Raw genomic sequence first — 19780 nt, forward strand, 5'->3', positions numbered from 1 at the left:
CACGTCCAAGAGAATATTTTACACAGTCTCCTTTTATTGGGCCAGTCTCGCTTGAGGACAGATCTTTGCACCCCTGGCTCTCATGCGGTCAAAGATGCAGACAGGTGAGGCTGAATCAGTGAGCCAGCCTGGGCCCTCCTTCTGTCAGCCCTGGACCAGCAGAAAGGGCAGGACGGCGGCGTGTGAACCGGCACAGGGTGGCAGAGGCAAGAGTTTGTGTAAAATGTGTCAAGGTCTCCACAGCCCAGGTAGTTTGGTTGTGACCACAAACTTAATCTTGAGCATGAAAGCAAAAAGCCAAGGAGAGAAGGAAAGGCTGGCTTTTCTATACAGTGCTTGCCATGCATCTCCTGGAATCTAGATTTGCTCAACGGTTCGTTAACAGGTCCATCTGGTTTACTTTTCATGATAGATCTGTCTTCCAGAAATGGCCACAAAAGTACTTCCGTCTCACAAGCTCTTCCAGAACCTTGGTGTTATTTTCCCTCTCCCTGATCTGCCTCTTCTGTGAAGTGATGCTCTGTGACCTCGGAGCCTGGGTCCTAAAAGGAGACTCAGCCTCAGCTGACACTGCTAGGGGCAGAGACACACTTTCCCCACTGACTGCAGATTCCTGAGCAAACTCCACGTACACGCTCGTTGGTCTGAGCAACTACACTGCGGGATGGTTCATCTGGGGACGTTCATCAACCCTTGCCCTGGACGGAGAGGTTTCCCGCGATGCGTGGCTTTGGGCACACTGGGCTGGTTGGTAACTCTCACCTTCTGTTTGTTAAGAATGTACATACTCCGCTGGCCTCTCACGTTCTGTTTATGAGTTGTGTGGGGTTTTGTTTTTGTTTGTCTTTGTTTTCTGTCTTTTTAAGCATAACGTTCCTGAGACAGAGAGAATGCAGACCTCCACGCGCTGAACGACGTGCTGGTAGTATTTGTTTCCTGGCTGAATTTCACTCCCATCCCCCTCTGGAAACACCGGGGTCTAAGCGGCTAATCCACGAACTGAGACGTGGAGACGGGAGCCCCAGGTCAGGGGAGGGTGGCCTTTGTGCTTTCAGTCTCAGGGCGGCTGCACTAGGGTCTCCTCTGCCTGCAATCCTCACACTCCACCCTTTTTATTTCTTTGAATGATCAGATTTACTTATTTCCCGATGGCCTCTCCCACTGGAATATGAGCCCCCAGAGGCAGGGGCAGCGCCTGTATCCAGACTGGTCTTGGTGGTGTCTTCAGCACTTACTGCCTGGCCCAGAGGAGGTCCTCAAATATTTTATTTATTATTTTTTTAATTAATTAATTAATTTATTTATTTTTGGCTGTGTTGGGTCTTCATTTTTGTGCGAGGGTTTTCTCTAGTTGCAGCGAGCGGGGGCCACTCTTCATCGCGGTGCACGGGCCTCTCACTGTCGCGGCCTCTCTTGTTGCGGAGCACAGGTCCCAGACGCGCAGGCTCAGTAGTTGTGGCTCACGGGCCCAGTTGCTCCGTGGCATGTGGGATCCTCCCAGACCAGGGCTCGAACCTGTGTCCCCTGCATTGGCAAGCAGATTCTCAATCACTGCACCACCAGGGAAGCCCCTATTTGTTTGTTTATTTGTTTGTTTTACATGCTGCAAGAATAAATGAGCTGGAGGTTATCCGGGTCCATTCCCCACCGCAGAGGAATTTCCTCCCTGTAGCCCAGGTGAGAATCACCTTGTTAACACCTCGGAGATGGAGAGCGCCCTGCCTCACAGAGCAGCCCGTCCCATTCCATCTTTTGTTCAGCTTCAATGCAATATGAAGACGCGTCTCTCCGTAATTGGTAACGATTGTTCTTGAGGGCTTCATTAACTTGACTGCCCCCTGGAAGGGAAGTTCGAGGTCACCCATATCCCGCCTCCTGGGACGAGGCCCCAGGCAAGTCTCTCGCCCTTTCTGGACCTTTGTGCCTTTGTGCAAACCGGAGCAGCTCACTTCAGTACACTGAGGACAGCCATCAGTCCGAAGGGATTCTGAACATTTGTCAAAGCTGAGAAAGAATTCATCTTCGTGTTTCATGTATGATGCTGGAGAATGCTGAAGAAGGGACATCTAACCCGACTCCTGTGCTCACTTTGGTGTGTCGGGATTGGGGTGCTGTCTCTCTGATCCCCTGTTGAGGTTGTAAAGGACCTTCTCCAATCCTGGACTAGAAATGTGATGGGCAGCTGGCTCACAGATTAGAATCGTCCAGGGCAGTGGCTCCACTTTAGGAAGCTGCATGTCCTTCCCGCTCCAGGCGGGCGCATCAGGTCCTGCCTCTGGCTGTGGGGACAGGAGCGTGGTGGCCCTGGGGGCAGGGGCAGCCCTGGGAATGGGGGGCGTGGTCTCTCCTCCTGGCCTGTGAGGCCCTGCAGAGAGGGTCCTGTTCAGCAGAAGCATGCACTCAGGTGTGGCTTCAATCAAAAACACAAACAAAGGACTCCCCTGGTGGCGCAGTGGTTAAGAATCCGCCTGCCAATGCAGGGGACACGGGTTCAAGCCCTGGTCTGGGAAGATCCCACATGCCGCAGAGCAACTAAGCCCATGCACCACAACTGCTGAGCCTGTGCTCTAGAGTCCGTGAGCCACAACTGCTGAGGCTGTGAGCCACCACTACTGAAGCCCGCGCACCTAGAGCCCGTGCTCCGCAGCAAGGGAAGCCACTGCAGTGAGAAGTCTGCACACCGCAGCTAAGAGTAGCCTCCGCTCGCCGCAACTAGAGAAAGCCCAGCACAGCAACGAAGACCCAATGCAGCCAAAAATAAATAAATAAATAAATTTATTAAAAAAAACACACACAAACAAGATGACGCCTCGAACGTCAGCCCCATGGTGGCTATTTTGTCTTGGAATTGGCAGGAGTTGTCCTGCCTGGTGCTGCTTTGTCTTTGTGGCTTAAATGACAGTGAAGACAGCTCAGCTCTAGGCAAAAACAAACAAAAACAAAAACAAAAAACACCACCTCCTGGACACTAAGAAATTACGTTTTACCCCAAGTCCTTAACAAGGATGGAGAAAATCTCAGAATGAAATCCAGAGCTTCCTGAGGTACCCCCTCTCCCCTCAGTACCTATGGGCACAGCCTCAGCCTCGTCATTTTACTTCACCCAGTGAACCAGCCTCTACTCTGCAAAGGAATCTGAGGGAAAGTCTTCTGCCAAGTCCCAACTGAGTCCCTGTGACAGTCAAGAACCTGGGCCAGGTTCTTGTGTAGGTTAAGGAAGCCTGAGAATGATAAAGATTATAGGGAAACAGTCTACCTTTCTTTACAAGGTCTTGTTTTGCATCTCTGACATCTCAGATTCAGCTATTACAATGAGGTCCTGTTGTAGAAAGAGCTGGCCTTTTATCACCACTTAAAATCTAATTAATCCATATTGAAGCACAAAGATTTCTGTTGTATTTTAGGGTGAGGGGTCATAGAGCGCTCTTTGTTCATCCTTAGACTTATATAATCATCAGGCATTGGGGATATAATTTTACCAAGCAAATTGGAAGGTAACAGATCAAATCCTTATCAGAAAGCCTAACTCATAGTTTTAACAGAGTCCTTCGTCCTTTACATGAAACATTATATTCAAGAAGAACAAAAACGCATTTCAGAGTGCCCAAAGAGTTAACGACCAAAACTTATATTCCCCAGGCAGCATCGAACCAAGATTGTCACACTACTGTCCACCACAAGACAGCAGCTCCTATAGAGGTGGCAAGGGTCCTAAGATTTGTTGCGATGGCTTTAGTCTTTAGAGTAGCAATGCAATTCGTTGGAATTTTGCTCTCTCTGCTGGGATGGGTTTTATCCATTATTACAACTTTTTTGCCACATTGGAAAAACCTCAACCTGGACTTAAATGAAATGGAAAACTGGACTGTGGGACTCTGGCAGACCTGCGTCACCCAAGAGGAAGTGGGGATGCAATGCAAGGACTTTGATTCTTTCCTGGCTTTGCCCGCTGAGCTCAGGATCTCCAGGATTTTAATGTTCCTCTCAAACGGCCTGGGATTCCTGGGCCTGCTGGTCTCGGGGTTTGGCCTGGACTGCTTGAGAATTGGAGAGAGACAGCAGGATGTCAAGAAGCAGCTGTTAATCCTGGGAGGAATTCTGTTCTGGACAGCAGGCGTCACAGCCCTTGTTCCTGTCTCTTGGGTCGCCCACAGGACAGTCCAGGAGTTCTGGGATGAGACCATCCCCGAGATTGTGCCCAGGTGGGAGTTTGGGGAGGCCCTCTTTATCGGCTGGTTTGCTGGATTTTCTCTCCTGCTCGGAGGGTGTCTGCTAAACTGGGCCGCCTGCGGGACCCAGATTCCCCTGGCTTCCGGCCACTATGCAGTGGCAGAAATGCAAACTCAGTGTTCATACCTGGAGAATGGAACTGCCAATCCTTCAGTGTAAGACTTTGATGAGACCAGAGAGGTGTATCTCCCTATATCAACTGTGCCGGTCTACATGAAAAAGGGTTCTTTGTTATGTAACTATGTTTGTGATGCTAACATTTTCTCACTAAATACATTAAATCATGACTTTTCTATCCTAGATACCCCATCCCCCCAAAACCTGGAGAAGTAAGAAAGAGGCAAATCTTATATCTAAAAGAAAATGATTGTGGTAAGCATTACATAGGAATGAACAAAACAAACTTTCATTCATCTCGGTATTTAGATCAAAATTTGGTGGTGGTTGTCCAAGAGAGCACTAATTAGCTTTACTGTGTTCATTTGATACTAGAAATGTTTTTTTGGTTTTGTTGGTAGCTGAAATTGATAATTAGTTCCTGTCTCCTAAAGAAAAAAACCTAACAATCTGAAATCCTTTAAGCATCCTGCACTAGCAAAACCACATGCTCAGCCTATCCAAAGTGCTCTTTCCACAACCATGATTTGGTCTTTCTTGAACAGAGGTGGTTTGTGTTCAGGAAATTGCTAGGAAGCCTGTGCGGCAGGACTTTATGAGGCTAAAGGGTTTCAGTACACTGTGATACTCTCAGACTTAAAATACTGGCCAATCTCTTCTCGTCTCTTCCCTCAAAAGCTTCGTACTTTAAAAAGATAAACAGTTCCAAAAATATTTTGCTTAATATCCAGCTCATCTGCCCTAATAAAAATTTTCCTTTGTTCAGTTAAAAGTTACACGCATGGGGATGAACCAACAGAGGCGTTGATTCTAACCTACGCAGTCCTACTGCTTAATTTTTCCACGGCATAGAAAGCATATTTAAAGCAAAGAAACAAAAATATAGCAAGCATTTATGTCCCTGTGTGTGAAGCTGTCAGGAAGGCGTGGAAGTAAACAGACTCGATATTTAGTTCAGAATCGTTTCATATGTTATTGGGTATAGGTAGCCTAAGAGATTAAAAAAAGAAAAGAAAAGTCTGATTTAAGGTCTACAGAAGAGATTTCTGAGATTGATTTATTTGGTTAAGAAATACTTTTCTTGAACCTGTTTTTAAAAATGATAACACTCAGTTATAACCACAGTATGCGTATTGAAATGAGACCTCTTAACAGATGAAAATCTGATAGGTGCAACTAGTAAGATATATAGTAGCAGGAGTTGAACCAAACTGTCAATTAAACATCTTGCACGGAGACTTCTTAATTCTTTGACTTGACAGAAAGGTTGGGAACACGTGAAAGCCATTTATACTTTAACAATGAGAGGATTATTACTACTTAATGTTATTTCGGGGACAAACTGCCTACTACAAAATGCAGCCTATAGGACGTGAACGTGATCTTGGCCACACCTTGTCATTACTGGTTTGCAGAATTATTTCCCTATCCTTTTCTGAAAACTATTCAACATAGAATTGAACGATAGCAACTCTGGCAAGAATCCTCCTATATACTCAATGAAAAAATAGTTCTGAGCTCTGCAAGTGATAACACAAGTGTCACACTTCTTTTCACAGCCACTGAAAGGCAGGGGTTGGTCTGGCTAAGGTCACAGGATTTTATAATGGCTTTAGTATTTAGAGCTGCGGCACAATTAGCGGGAATTTCACTATGTTTGCTGGGATGGGTTTTATCCTGTCTTACAAACTACCTGCCACATGGAAAAATCTCAACCTGGACTTAAATGAAATGGAAAACTTGACCATGGGACTCTGGCAGACCTGCGTCACCCAAGAGGAAGTGGGGATGCAATTCTATCCTGGCTTTGCCCGCTGAGCTCAGGATCTCCAGGATTTTAATGTTCCTCTCAAACGGCCTGGGATTCCTGGGCCTGCTGGTCTCGGGGTTTGGCCTGGACTGCTTGAGAATTGGAGAGAGACAGCAGGAGGTCAAGAAGCAGCTGTTAATCCTGGGAGGAATTCTGTTCTGGACAGCAGGCGTCACAGCCCTTGTTCCTGTCTCTTGGGTCGCCCACAGGACAGTCCAGGAGTTCTGGGATGAGACCATCCCCGAGATTGTGCCCAGGTGGGAGTTTGGGGAGGCCCTCTTTATCGGCTGGTTTGCTGGATTTTCTCTCCCGCTCGGAGGGTGTCTGCTAAACTGGGCCGCCTGGGCCCTGGCTTCCGGCCACTATGCAGTGGCAGAAACGCCGCCACACCGTCTACACCTGGAGATGAAAACCACTCACCTGAAACTAAGCCAGAAGGGATCAGCGGTGCCCTCAGATGATTTGGTAGGATTTCCTGTTACACAGTAACCCATTCACTATGCTTTCGATTTTCTAAAATGCGTTTTCCCTTCGCTTCTGAAACTGGCATTTCTTTCTAAGATGGTAAACCACTTTTATCTTCTACCCTGAGACCAAAACCAATCAAGACTTAACAGTAATCATACTCATTACTGGGGATGAGTTTCCTCAATTTTAAAATAGATTCAGTGATTGCACAGAACCGGTAAATAAAACGTTGTGTTAGTACCTACACATCTTCTGAAGGTGTCATTTAATAAAGATGAATCATTTGGCAATTGGAAATGTTACTGCTGATCACTGACTTCTTTCAAGGGTCTAAGATCACCTATTACACTGAAACTAAAGTCTGGCTGCTTATTTTTTTAAAAGGTATGACATCTGATTATATTAAAAAAATCGCTGGCTCTCTGAAAGCTTGAGAGGTGCACACTGGGGACACATCACCTCTTTTTAAATTGGAGACCTCAGTGCCTCTATGGAGACTCTTCCATTCATTCACGTCTTCTTTACTGTGTCAGAAGCAGAGGAGGGCAGTCTTGTGTTTTAAAGATTCATGTAAAATCTACCGCACCAACGTCCTTTTGCTTGTGTCCTGTGCTCTGCGGTAGATGCTGCAGCCACAAGGCGACTGTGGGTCGGGACTGGGGGGCGTGGGCAGATGCCCCCACCCCCTTTAACAAAAAAATCAGCAATATATATGGGCCAACCAAGAACTATTCACAGCAAGCTGCTGGCTTGGGGAGTTTATTTATTTATTTATTTTATTATTTTATTTTGTTGGTTTTTGGCTGCATTGGGTCTTCGTTGCTGTGCGCGGGCTTTCTCTTGTTGCGGCGAGCGGGGGCTACTCTTCGTTGCGGTGTGCGGGCTTCTCATTGCGGTGGCTTCTCTTGTTGCAGAGCACGGGCTCCAGGCGCTTGGGCTTCAGTAGTTGTGGCATGGGGGCTCAGCAGTTGTGGGTCACGGGCTCTAGAGTGCAGGCTCAGTAGTTGTGGTGCACAGGCTTAGTTGCTCCGCGGCACGTGGGATCTTCCTGGACCAGGGCTCGAACCCGTGTCCCCTGCATTGGCAGGTGGATTCTTAACCACTGCATCACCAGGGAAGCCACCAAACTTGGGGAATTCTTCATGAAAGATTTTATATTTGTTTGGTATATAGTTCAAGTAAACTTTTGTGTTTGCGCCAGTCAGGGAAATTCACTGAACAATAAATGACACTGAAATAAAGTATTAGGTAATATGTATCTTTGTTTTAAAAAGAAAACACTGAATTTTTTTCCACCCACAAACACATGAAAAGTGCAGAAACCAGAGTTAATCTATGTGATGTATTTGCATACTTTTACAAACAAGACAAATTAAAACAGAAACATATTCAGAATTTAACCTGATTAAATATTTAGTTCAGTCCTGAGCTTTTGATATTTAATACAATATAAAGTAATAGCAAAAAAAAGATTTTAAATTTATTTGATTTGCATGCTACAGAGATCCAGCTAAACTTTGTTCATTTGGCTAGCAATATTCTTTTTGTACCTGTAACACTTAGATTCTGATATACAAAATTGTAATAACATACTGATAATTCAAACTTGAGAACTAAATATTACATTCTTTTTACCCTGTGAAGAATAAATTCTACCTTTAAAAAATAGTACTTATAATATTAAAATTCATGTTGTCCATATGGTTTTGTGAGCAAGTTATTAAAATGTTTTGTCACTGTGAATCATTTGGGTTAGTACAAATATGACAGGATTGTTAAAAGCTGCCTATAAATACATAACACTATTGCTGATTTTTAAAGAGTGAAAAGGATTATATTAAGTTTGTCTCTCATGTTAGAAATGAGCAAATGCTGTAAAATAAAACCAAAAGCATCTTGGTCACAACTGCTAACTACCAGCCTGAGACAGATTTTATTCTTTTATGCTTGTCTGAAACTCTTTGTCGTACAAAAAGTTAACAGCTAATCTGATGGAATTTATAAAGCTGTAAATATTCCAATATAGCCTCTTCTGTGTCAAACATTTAAGATGGCCAGAACCGAACTATATATTAAACAGAACATAAATAAGACCGTAAATAAATAAATGAAGAAAATAAAATCGTACGGTACAACCACACATAATCCTATAAACATTTTCATGGTCAAACTAAGAAGCTGAAAACAGCTGACCTTCATTTAACTCTACATTAAATAAACTTCTGTTTTTCACATTTGACCTCGACAAGGATGAACGGTGCTCTTCCTCCAGTTCTCCTTGGTCACCTAACAGGATGAACTGGGCCGCCTGCAAGGACTGTGCTCAGTCAATTCACGAGGCTGGTTTTTGTTCAAAGTAGTGTCACGTCCAGTTATTCCTTCAAAGACTTTTGTATATAAATGGTGGGACACTTAGGAAAAAGTCATTACAGTTCTAGGCTCAGAAATGGCTTGATCTGAATTTTGATTCTGATAAAATGAACCTTCCAAAACATGTGTAATTACTTTCAAATAAATATTCTTACCAACGAGGATTCTAGCTTAGGAATAGAACTTGTGTTTCTTTTTTTTAAGGGGCCCATTCCTTTAAGATGATGTTTTCATCTCTAAAAAAAAAAAAATGATTTCACTTGTTACATAAGATGGCTCACCAAACATTGCCTCTTCCAGTATTACAGACCGAGTAACATGCAAGATTTAATTTGCATAAAACGATTTCTTTTAAAAGCCTTTTATGCTGGCAGAGCTGACCTGGGGATTTGTTTCTTTTAAGAAGTGCTTGGGTTGGGTAAGCTAAAATTCTCCACTGGAGGAAACTTTAGTCAGTTTCCATCTTGTTTGTCTGGAATATATATTTATTTATATTTTACAAACGACTCAGCTTTTACTTCAAATTAATAATCTCCCCAGGCACTCTCTTCTCTTTGCCTCCCAACTCCTTACCACAAGTTACAGATAGGATGCCCTAAAAATGACAGCTGCAAAGTAATTTCTAGTAAATGTCAGAGATCTGTTTACTGATGTATTTAAAAATTTTTTGGCAATCTTGATTCCATCGAGGTACCCTTTCCTCTGTTCCTGGTTTCAGCAAGTGATGCTAATGTGTTTCCCTCCACAGTACCAGCACTGTGTGTCCTCAGCACCCTGGCCCCTACCTTCACCCACTTGGTACCATCCTCACACCTAGGACAAAGCATGACTAGTGCAAGCCAGACACTCACGTCTGAACACTGATGCACAATCAGGCTGAGTGAGAAGCAGCAGCTGCTCACTGACGTGCTGATTTTAGTGTATTTGAGGCGGACTGGCTTTCTGCTTTCATCTCCCTACCCTTAAAGTCCTAAATCACGGGGTTTGTAGTGTGGCTGGAGCACTGCTCCTTTGCATTCTTGCCTTCCTGCACTCAGCATTTTGTTTTTGTTTTCTTTAGACAAATAGAAAAGGACAAAAAAAGGCAGTTGTTTTAAGGAAACAAAGTGTTCCGACAGAGGTGACGGAAATGAATGCAGCACCTGTTTCAGGTGGACCCGGGACTCTGCACTGAAGCTCACGCTCAAGTTCAACCTCACGCCGAACGAGCTGCCCTCTGGCACCAAGTATCACCTGGCGCCACTGCTGGCTTCACAGTCGCCCACGGGAAAACAAAGGAAAAGCGAAAGCCGCGTGCTGCTCAGCTGAGTTATTTCTCCACAGCCGGTCCAATAGGATGCGCGCTGGGTCCCGCCTCTATTCCATTTTTACCAAATAAAGCCCATTGGCAATACACGTATGCTGTACATCTGTTACCAGATGATCCTGTTTTGGTTATCTGATTTTTTTTTCTTTTTTAAACATGTAAGAATTACATTCAAGGTACTTTACAAATTAACATGTTGAAAATCTGATGTGAAATAAAAGCTCTTTAAGAATTGACAGTTATATTACAAAAAACCCCCCAAAACAAAAAACAAAACCCCAAACAAGAAAACGTTCAGTCTTTTGCCCTCCCTAAGAAATGAAGAGGTGAAAACACGGTCTCGTCAGCGATGTAATCAGACGTCATCAGCCGGCAGGGACGGGATGCTTATCTTTGCTCTGGTGAAGTAGGCAATCTTCTCCCTACAGCCGGGGTGAGAAATACACCGGCTTCAATAAGATGTTGAAAATGCTCTGTGCCCGTTAAAAATAGTCCCAAGAACGCCAGCGCTGTCTCCACAGGCCCGGATGGGAGATCTTGTCCTTAGCTAGAGCTCCATTTAAAATAAAGACTGTCTTCACCTTTTTACGGAAGGACATAAAGGCGAACGGCAGCTCTGACCCACGGTAACCACCGGTCGACACAGGCATTTCCAACCTCAGACAGGCTTTAAACCACTGGGGTGGGGGTGTGGAGGGAGCGTGTCAGTCTAGGTCTGAGCATTTCTAGACCAGGGAGTAGAGGATTCTAGGGGCCAGAGTCCTCACAGGAAAGTACACGATCCGGGGAGAATTCTTTAAACTCAGTACCATGCTAAGGTAAGGGCACAATGATGAGCGATGGATACCGGGGCTCAGATGAGGCAAGAGAAGGAGCCTGACCGTCTTAAAGGCAGATCTGCCGCAGCCCGACGCGGGGATAAGTGGAAACAACCTGAGAGGGAGAGGCTGAGAAAGAAGGGGCGGGAGGCTTTTCAGAGCTTAGCAGAGTGTCAAGAAAGTAAGGTTTTAGGGTTGTAGAGCCGCCAAGGGCAGGACCAGTACGTCCAGCCTCTAAGAAGCCTTCACATCGAACAGTCTCCCCTCAACACAGGCTGCTGAGGGGCTTCCCCACGTGGGGCCACACTGGAAGCCCTAAGGAGGAATAAAGCACTGGCCCTCCTTCGAGAAACTGGGGGTGAGATGGTGCAGGAGCGTGGGGTTATGATGCAGGAACTGAGGCGGAAAAGCTCTACCTCTAAGGAAAGGAGAGAGAAGGAGGGAAGCATGAAAACCCTGGGCAAGGTAGAAGGAGAGTTATTTTTGTGCTACAGCGTCCTTTCCGTTTGCTCAATTCTATGAGATAAAATTAAGAATTAAAGGGGCGAGTGAAAGTAGTCAGGATATCACTGAAGGCAGAACCCGAAACTGGGGTCTTTGCTTCATCACTTCCTGCAAGCGAGTTACTTGGGCTCACGCGGTGCTTTTTAAACACACAAACTAGCTGTCAGTGTCTACGCTTGAGATGTTTCACATAAAATTCCTGGTTTCTACCTTCCCTCGGCAAATCGGAAGAGCAGGGAGCCCTGGGCTTTGAGAGAGCAGCTCAGGGAGAGTGTCCCAGGCCTCGGCGCGCTTCCAGAGCCGCTGCCGTGTCCCGGTCCATCTCCCTCTCCTCCGTCACCCGTCTGGTGATAGGCCTGGCTTTGGGTGCTAAGCGAGTGTTTATAAACATTTATTTCGGGTTTTAGCAGCAGCTGAGGTTGGATGACTTCTCCTCTGGACAGTGTTTCTTGCACCAAAGGCACGAGAGGATTCCCCACACCACCCTGCAGTTCTAGAAATCCAAGGAGCAGTATCCTCTGAAAGTTACAAGAGTGACCCTGGAGCTGAATGGAGACAGGAAAAAGCTGACTCTTTACTATAAGCCATCACGTTAAAGAGGGTCTGAGCCTGCCATGACCCGTCTCCTTCCCCCGCACCCAACTCACCCAGGACAGCAGGAACTCCCACTGCGCCCTCTGGCACCAAACCCATCCCTTCCTAACGAGCCCTCTCCACCCCATATCGTCAGACACGCTCCTTGGGCTTCTACCTCTTCAGCCCAAGAGCCTCCTACAGACTCGTCCACAGCACGCACACACACACACACACACACACACACACACACACACACACACACACACCAATAAAACCACACCTCTCCCGTCGCCCCCCTCTCACTTGACTGAAACTGTCACGGGATGGTCACCAGTGGCCCCCAGCCTGGGGAGTGTCTCAATCCTCTTTGCTGTTGCCTTTGACAGCACCTGTCACCCTCCCTGCTCAGCTCCAGGACCACGCTCCCCAGCTCTCCTTCTAGCCCGCTGGCCATTCCTTCTTAGTCTCGACAGCCTCCTGTCCTGGTCACCTTCTCACACTTTCCGGGATGTCAGACCAACGTTTGTTGTGGAACCACCACATGTGAGACGAAGACTCACATTTTTATCTCCCATCTGATCCTTAATCCTGGCTTCAGATTTTTATTTCTACTTATCTACTGACCATGGCTTCCCAAGCTGGCCTACGGGAACTGGTAGGCTGGTATGTCCAAAAGCAGAACTCTCCCCGCCCCCTAGCGCCCCTCCGTCCGCCCACCTCCCGTCACCCTCCTGGCGCCTGCCTGGCCTCCCCTTTCCAGAGTCTGCCCGGCCGCTCTCCACAACGCCTCTACGCCCTCACTCACTCCTGCGCCTGGAGACCCCTGCTGGTCCCCCACCACTCAGAGCCAGCGCTGGAAGCTTCGACACAGCACACGGGGCCTTGTGCGGTCGACAGGCTCACCCGCTGGCTCTGACCTTTAAGGCTCTGTGCCTCTGTCCCTGCCCCGATGCCCTTTCCAAAACCACCACCCCTGGTGCCTGACACACGCGTACCCATTCTTCTACCCTGTACGGCCCCTTAGACTCCCGTGCGCTCCCCTGGCCTTCAGGGGGCTCCTTCCGCATGGCACTGCCCACCCCCCTCACACAGACCGGAGCCTCCGTAAGGCCAGGGGTGCTTGCCCTTCTCTGGGTGCCCGGGCCCAGCCCCGTGCATGGCTCACGGGGCCTGAGGAACGGTCCAGGGAGGGAACAGCAAAACCCCGAAGACAGGTGACTTTTCTGTACCTTTTTGTTTTCTGCGTTAAGATTTCTCAATGAGATGTCTAACTGCTTCTAAGAGCTGGGGACACCCCGGGTCCCCGGGGAGCCGGGCTCAAACGGAGTCAGGACTGTGGCCGGCAGGGTCTGTGAGCTCAGGGAAACACACACATCAAGCCGGAAGCAGAGGGCGTGGTGTCCCACATCCTAACACGTGTCACCTGCCAGCCACCCTGTGGTGCAGGCCTGCGTGATTCGGGGACAGCCCCGCACGTCCCACGGGCGCTCACCTGAAGGACTGCACCTGCCGGGGCACTTTCCGGCTCTGCTCCCGAAGCCGGCACACGTCCTTGGACACCTGCCTCATCAGCTTCTCTGCGTTCAGGTCTTGCTTCTGCTCTTCTTTGGACTGTTCGGCCTGGTAAGGAAATGAAAACACAGAGCCCCCCAGAACATTAATTAGAGATTCCCAAAGGCGTGCTCTAAGGCTCGAAAGACGCCGGGCTCAGGTCAGGAGGCCAGCCCAGCAGGACGACACCCATGCGCCCACCTCACGCCCACAGCGAGCAGCTCCTGGGTCGGGGCAAGTGTGTGTTAATGCATTTTAAAAATCTTACCACACAGGCAATGTGGGATCATCTTGTTACATCTGGAACACCTGGTAACTGCCCCCCTCTCCACCCACCAAAAGAGAAATTAAAAACTACTTACAGCACCATGTCCAAGAAATATCTACTGTGAACATTTTGGAGAATACACTTTCAACCTCTTATTCATCTTTTCAACCCCCTTTTTATTTCCATCTTAGACCTTTTAAAAGCTGTTTACTGAAGTAGAATTGACATACCAAAAAAGTGCACACAGACGCGCGTGCAGCTCGAAGAGCTTTTTCTCAAAACTCCCAGACTGTAAACATCCCAGGGAGGGGACAGAACACATCCCAGCCTGTAAGTTTCCACAGAGGCTTCTACTCCCAGGAGGACGTGTTGTGAGTTGCGCTTAGCCCTGGGCAGGGAGGGGCGGGCGTGTGTATTGGGAGGGGACACTATTAATTTGAGTCAGGGGTTGGGGAGACTCCACTCATTTGGGCACCTTCTCCCCATGACCTCCCAAGTGGGGCGCTACGTAACAGAATTTCCTGCTCAGTGGAGGCCACTGGTCATGGTGGGGCAGCTGGACCTCTGAAGGAAATGGGTGAGGAAATTTAGAATACTGGTGTTTGCAGCTTCAAGTCTTACAAGAGAGATCAGCTTGGGATCAGAACTAAGTAGTCGGCACAAAGGGATGGAAGGAAAAGTGGCTTTGCTGACGGTGGTGCCTGTAGCCTGCAGCAAGCTGATGGTCCCATCACTGGGACCCTTCTGCACTTGAAAAAGCCGACTGCTGTGCTTGTGTTAACACAGGCAGCTATAAACTTTAGAGTAAAGAGCAAGGTCTTCCGGCTTAAGAGACAAGACAAAGACAAGAACCAGTCTGACTGGTTCACAGCCGAACGGATACAAACAGCAATTCTACTGCTAGAACTCTATTCATGCTTTGGAAACGCTACTGATACAAGAAAGGTGTCCCAAAATGTATAGGAGTGTTCACTTCCACAGTCTATGACTGAAATTTGGGAAACTACCATTAGTAGAATAATGAAATAGTTATGATATATTTATGATTAAATAAATATGATATGATACATTCATAATGTGTATTACAAATGCCTTAAAACAGTCAATTTCAGCAACATATACAAATATGGAAAGCTGTTCATCTTACATGACTAGAATTAAGTGGGGAAAAAAATAAGTGCGGAACAGTATGTCTTCAGACCCTAGTTTTCTGTAACTCTTCCCAACACTGACACATACACGTGGCGTAAAAAAGAGCTGGAAGGACATATAACAGTCAACAGAGGTCGTCCCTGGGGAGTGGGACTCAGGGGCACGTCTATCAATACTTTTTGCTTTATATACTTCTGCATTATTTGGCTTTGTTACAACATGTTAATTTTTTAACTAAAAAAAACTTTCTAAATTTTAAAATATTCTCAACACACAAAGTGCACTAAACTCAGTTTAAATTTGAAAGCAAAAATGCTTGTGGCACTTTTAGGAAAGATGACATTTTACGAAAACTATTTATTCAGCCAAGTACCGATGAAGATTCAGTTACACTCACACCGCTTTACGGAAAGCTGAACAGACTACAGTGGGGCATAACCTAGTTAGTACTTTGCTAATAATACTCTACTGCAGTAACTTCTGATTTTTTTCACCACAAAGGCTCCCTTTTCCAGATATTTTTTACTGCTCCCCTTTCCTCTCCTTGTTTTGAACGATTTTGTTTAGAAAAGTGGCCTATATTTAAGTAGCAGTTCTTTCTTGATTATTTTGGAATTGATGAGATAGGTGAGCTGTCACTCGGAGCCTCTGAATTTGTGTAATTCAAATTCAAAGGGGACAGATGTGATGTTTTAGTTACTTTGTGAAGTCGTACCTTCAGCGAACGGATGATTTTTCACTAGGCGCCAGGTTGGGAACCACTGACTTAGTAGACACAGAGAAATGACTTCTACCATGATGTGGTACATCCAACTAGGAAACTAGTAATTCTCCTGAAATGTTGCTGCTATTCTAATTTTGGGGAACTTATAAGATGAACAAACCAATCTTAAAATGGCCATCTCCTTATTGACTTGAACAAACGGAGAGATCAGGAAAAACCAGCGAAGGAAGGTACATGCCGGATATACTTAGGGGAGAAAACCTGGCCCGGTTTCCCCAAGAAAGCGTATTTCACTAGATCAGAGATGCAACAGGCCCCCGGGATCCTGTTCGGTATTTTGTTCCCTTCCGTATGAATGGGAGCGTGAGGCCTATTACACACTGTTAAGATGGTCCCTCGAAGTAGCCTGCGGCTGCTGCTGTTTCCAACGACCAGCATTTATGTGATGGCTGCCGAGTCCCTCTGAAACTTGGCTTTGTTCTGTGCAAAATAAGACCGACCACCCTGCAACACACGAAGAGCCTCCTCTCCCTGCTGAGTAAGAACACACTTCACTGCAGACTCCATTTGTCTCTGTGTTTATGTATTTATATCTGTACCCGGGTCTGTATCTTCCTCCAAAAGTCTGGGTGCTAAAATATAGCATAACATTTTCATCAGGTGTTAATAATCGATAGTCACCAGCTCTGCGGGCAGTCGAGGCTCCGTGCCGAGCACTTCACCGTAATCACTGAGTTCTTTTGTTGAATGAGCTGTATTAATATTTCTGACATATAATTTTCTTAGCAGATTCTAACTTTTACAAATGTTAACATCTGTATTATTTTAAGCTTTTAAGAAGCCTAGCGTCACAGAACTGGCATTTTGACAGGGAAGCACTCAGAGGAAGAAAAAGAAATTTCTGCTTTGTAAGCAACCTGAGGCTCCTTTGGAAAAATACCAGCCCTTCCTCAGCATGCCTCTCCCCTTCTCACCCGGCAAGTCACGATGAGCTGCCTGGTTCAGGAGGATCGGAAGCCGGTTTTTATGGCCCAGATTCCAGGAGAGTGTGATTAACCTTCAGTTTACGTGATGGGGGCCTGACCTGCAGGAAGGTCCAGTGATTTACTTACCGTCACGTTAAGAAGCCTGACAGAGTAAGGAACACAACCCGTCCTAATTACAGTCCTGAGCTGCTCGCTCTGCTTCCTAAGGGGGTTGTACTATACACGAGGACACTAACTGATTCAGTTCTTATTCTGAGCTACAAAACAGACTTTCAGCCACAAAGGAGGAAGGTTATGCAGAGTGACGCAGAGGCCTGACAGCTTTCCTAACAAGGCAGGCAGATCTGGGCTCTGCTGCTGGACTCCGTTCACAGTTTCCCCGGGAGCCGTATTTTTTATGGCAATTGGAAGGCTGTTTGCTCATCGTTAGGCATTTTATGGCCACTGTGCTGCAAATCTCACAAATCCCCAACTGCGGGCGGGAGGAAGGTGGATGCGAAAGGGCAGCATGTGTGTGTGTGCACGTGCGCCAGTGTGTCCGCATGTGTATAAGGAGTGGACGTGGGGCTTACGAGCACGCAGGAGAGAAGCCAATGGCTCTCACCAACTTCTGTGGCCGGAATGAGAGGTGCACAATTGGAAACAGTTTCTCTTTCACAGAGCGGGTGAGCACAAACTTCAGGGATGAGAAAAAAAGGCACGTAACTCCAATAATCTATCTAGACATACAGAGTTGGCAAAAATAAAGATGAAAAAAATCTGTACTCAGGGGAATCAGATTATTCTCAAAATGGTACAAACGCACCTTGCTTTGTGGGCTCTTTCTTCACTATCATTGGATGCAAGGGCTGCCACCAGGCAGGATGAAACACAGTGGGAACAAATGTGTTCTAAGTTCTAGAAAAAGGACTTGAAGACTCGAGCAAGACTGAGGTGTAGGCTGAGTACCTTCTACCCGGCGGGCTTTAGGCAACGTGAGCTCCACGTAAGCGCCCCGGAGCTCACGGCACCACCGGGCTCTGTACCTGCTTCTCGGCCTGTCGCAGAAGCTTCTGGAACCTCTCGTCCTCCAGCACACCCGGCGGAAGGTCCGTCTCGCCCTGGGCTTTCAGGTCCTCGAGCTTCTGCCTCAGGCCCCGCAGGGCCTGCAGCTCGTCGTTCAAGCGGCTCTGCCGGGTCAGCGAGGCCTGCAGGTCCAGCTCCAGGTCCAGAGAGGTTCGCACGGGGCATTCGGGTGCTGCCCTTCTGAGCACCGGCTGGCACACCGTCTGGAGGGTTGGAAACAGCACGACACCCTCATTACGTCGGTGGTCACCTAACAGGAGGGCACTATCCCTGCTCCCTGCTCTGGCTGATGATCACCTAACAGGAGGGCACTGTCCCTGCTTCCTGCTTTGGCCGATGAGGGGTGAGTGGCAGTGATGTGGCACCTCCTGACCCCTGTTACAGGGGCAGCAAAGGCCTAGAGCGGGGAGGCCAGGGGGCTCCGTCCTGAAGGAGGACAAGCAGAGCCCCCGGCCCACCTGTACTGAGCACGCAGGTAAGCAGCAAACGAGCCTTTATTGTTTTAAACTGCAGAGAGTTTTGAAGTTGGCACCGTGGTAGAGCCTAGCTTAGCCGGACCAATTTACTGCACGAAGCCGGCCTCTGTGAACGACAAATACATTATGAGAAACTCACATCTGCTCCATTTCAGGCCACGCACCTGCGTCCCCGCAGCTCACACCTCTCTCTTATCATTTCTGCACGCACTGGCCAGGACACAGCTGCTCAGGGGAGCTAGGGTTTTGACTCCTTCCTCGGCTTCCCATCGCTTAATATCTCTTCAGTACTTTCACCCCTGAATCACTGTGCTCTCTCTGGGGCCAAGCTTATCCACTTATCAAGAAATAATTACTGAATATGTATGAATGCATGTCCGCTGGCAGCGGCTTCTGTGTCCCAGGAAGTCAGGGGAGGGAGAGATCACTCAGGGCTGGGTCAGACTCGCTTGAGGAAAGGCCTTCAAACGAGGCTGGGCAGGACTCCCTGAGCAGAGGGAAACAAGGAGGGCATTTCTTGCCTGGACTGTTGGCAGTGGGAATGGAAAATAAGAGATTACTAATAAAGACGGGTACTATTTGATACAAGACAGACGGACTCAGACCTGACAGGTATTCCAGCTGGAAGGTCTGGAACAATGGTGGTGCTCATGACAGACGGAAAGAAGAGGCCTGTCTGTCCCTCTTCTCATTTCAGAGCCGCAGCCCAGGTCTGAATAGCTTTCATTGTCTCCTCGGATTCCTCTTTCTCCTTGCCCAACATATCCTGCTGCAACACTCTCTAATGTTCTTATTAGTAGCTTTCCCTTTGTTCAACTTCTGCTCTAACAAACTTATTACACAGAAGAATCATCTAGACACACACTCTCTTCGACTGTACTACTCATGTTTTCTAGATCAGAAATCCTTCCCAGCTGTCAGGTACATGGAGGCTTTCTAAAGGCTCCCGTGGGCACGGCCTGCTGGTTAAGTGTGTAACAGCGGGCTCGCTGGTTTGTAAGATTCTGCCCATTTCCTTGGTGTCAATGCTCCCCGCCATGACTGCTCTCAGGCTGTCAGTGTGGTGTCACTGAACTGGGGGGAGATGTGGCGATGGGTCCCCCCAACCTCATGCCTCGCTGGCCGGGCTGCCACCTTCCCAGCCAGGGAGCCTTCCACTGATCTCCGGAGATGCTTTTGTTCTCTTCACCTCTACATGGTTCTCATGCTATAACTCCTAAATCAGAACACACTTCCCCATTCACTTCTACCAAACTCTATCTGCCCACTTTAAAAGCTATTAACAGCGATCTCCTAAACAGTGTTTCAGGATTAAACTAAGTATCAGTAACCCGACTGTTTTTCAGCTCCACTCAATTC

At 47.3% G+C, this 19780-nt stretch overlaps 2 protein-coding genes and 1 pseudogene across 3 annotated transcripts in view; 2 read left to right on the top strand and 1 right to left on the bottom strand.

The window, feature by feature from the left end:
- Positions 1 to 3625: 3625 nt before the first annotated feature.
- LOC307179709 (putative claudin-24) lies at positions 3626 to 4389 on the top strand (the record flags this gene model as incomplete). Its single annotated transcript, XM_079909253.1, has 1 exon — positions 3626 to 4389. Exon 1 carries the CDS (start codon positions 3727 to 3729, stop codon positions 4387 to 4389), a length of 663 nt encoding a protein of 220 aa, XP_079765379.1. The 5' UTR covers positions 3626 to 3726.
- A 1564-nt stretch (positions 4390 to 5953) lies between these two features.
- On the top strand, positions 5954 to 10303 carry LOC307179834 (claudin-22-like; annotated as a pseudogene). Its single transcript has 2 exons — positions 5954 to 6642; positions 10147 to 10303. The product of its transcript is annotated as a claudin-22-like (transcript).
- WWC2 (WW and C2 domain containing 2) overlaps positions 7925 to 19780 on the bottom strand; it is a 166012-nt gene continuing 154156 nt past the window's right edge. Inside the window, exons 21-23 of the mRNA XM_079909380.1 lie at positions 17906 to 18148; positions 13692 to 13819; positions 7925 to 10723 (exon numbers count right to left, since the gene is read on the bottom strand). Coding sequence (XP_079765506.1) covers positions 10657 to 10723; positions 13692 to 13819; positions 17906 to 18148 — 438 coding nt within the window. The 3' untranslated portion in view covers positions 7925 to 10656. The remainder of the gene's footprint in view (positions 10724 to 13691; positions 13820 to 17905; positions 18149 to 19780) is intronic.

Source organism: Stenella coeruleoalba, assembly GCF_951394435.1.
Source record: "Stenella coeruleoalba genome assembly, chromosome: 21".
Classification (NCBI taxonomy): Eukaryota; Metazoa; Chordata; class Mammalia; order Artiodactyla; family Delphinidae; genus Stenella; species Stenella coeruleoalba.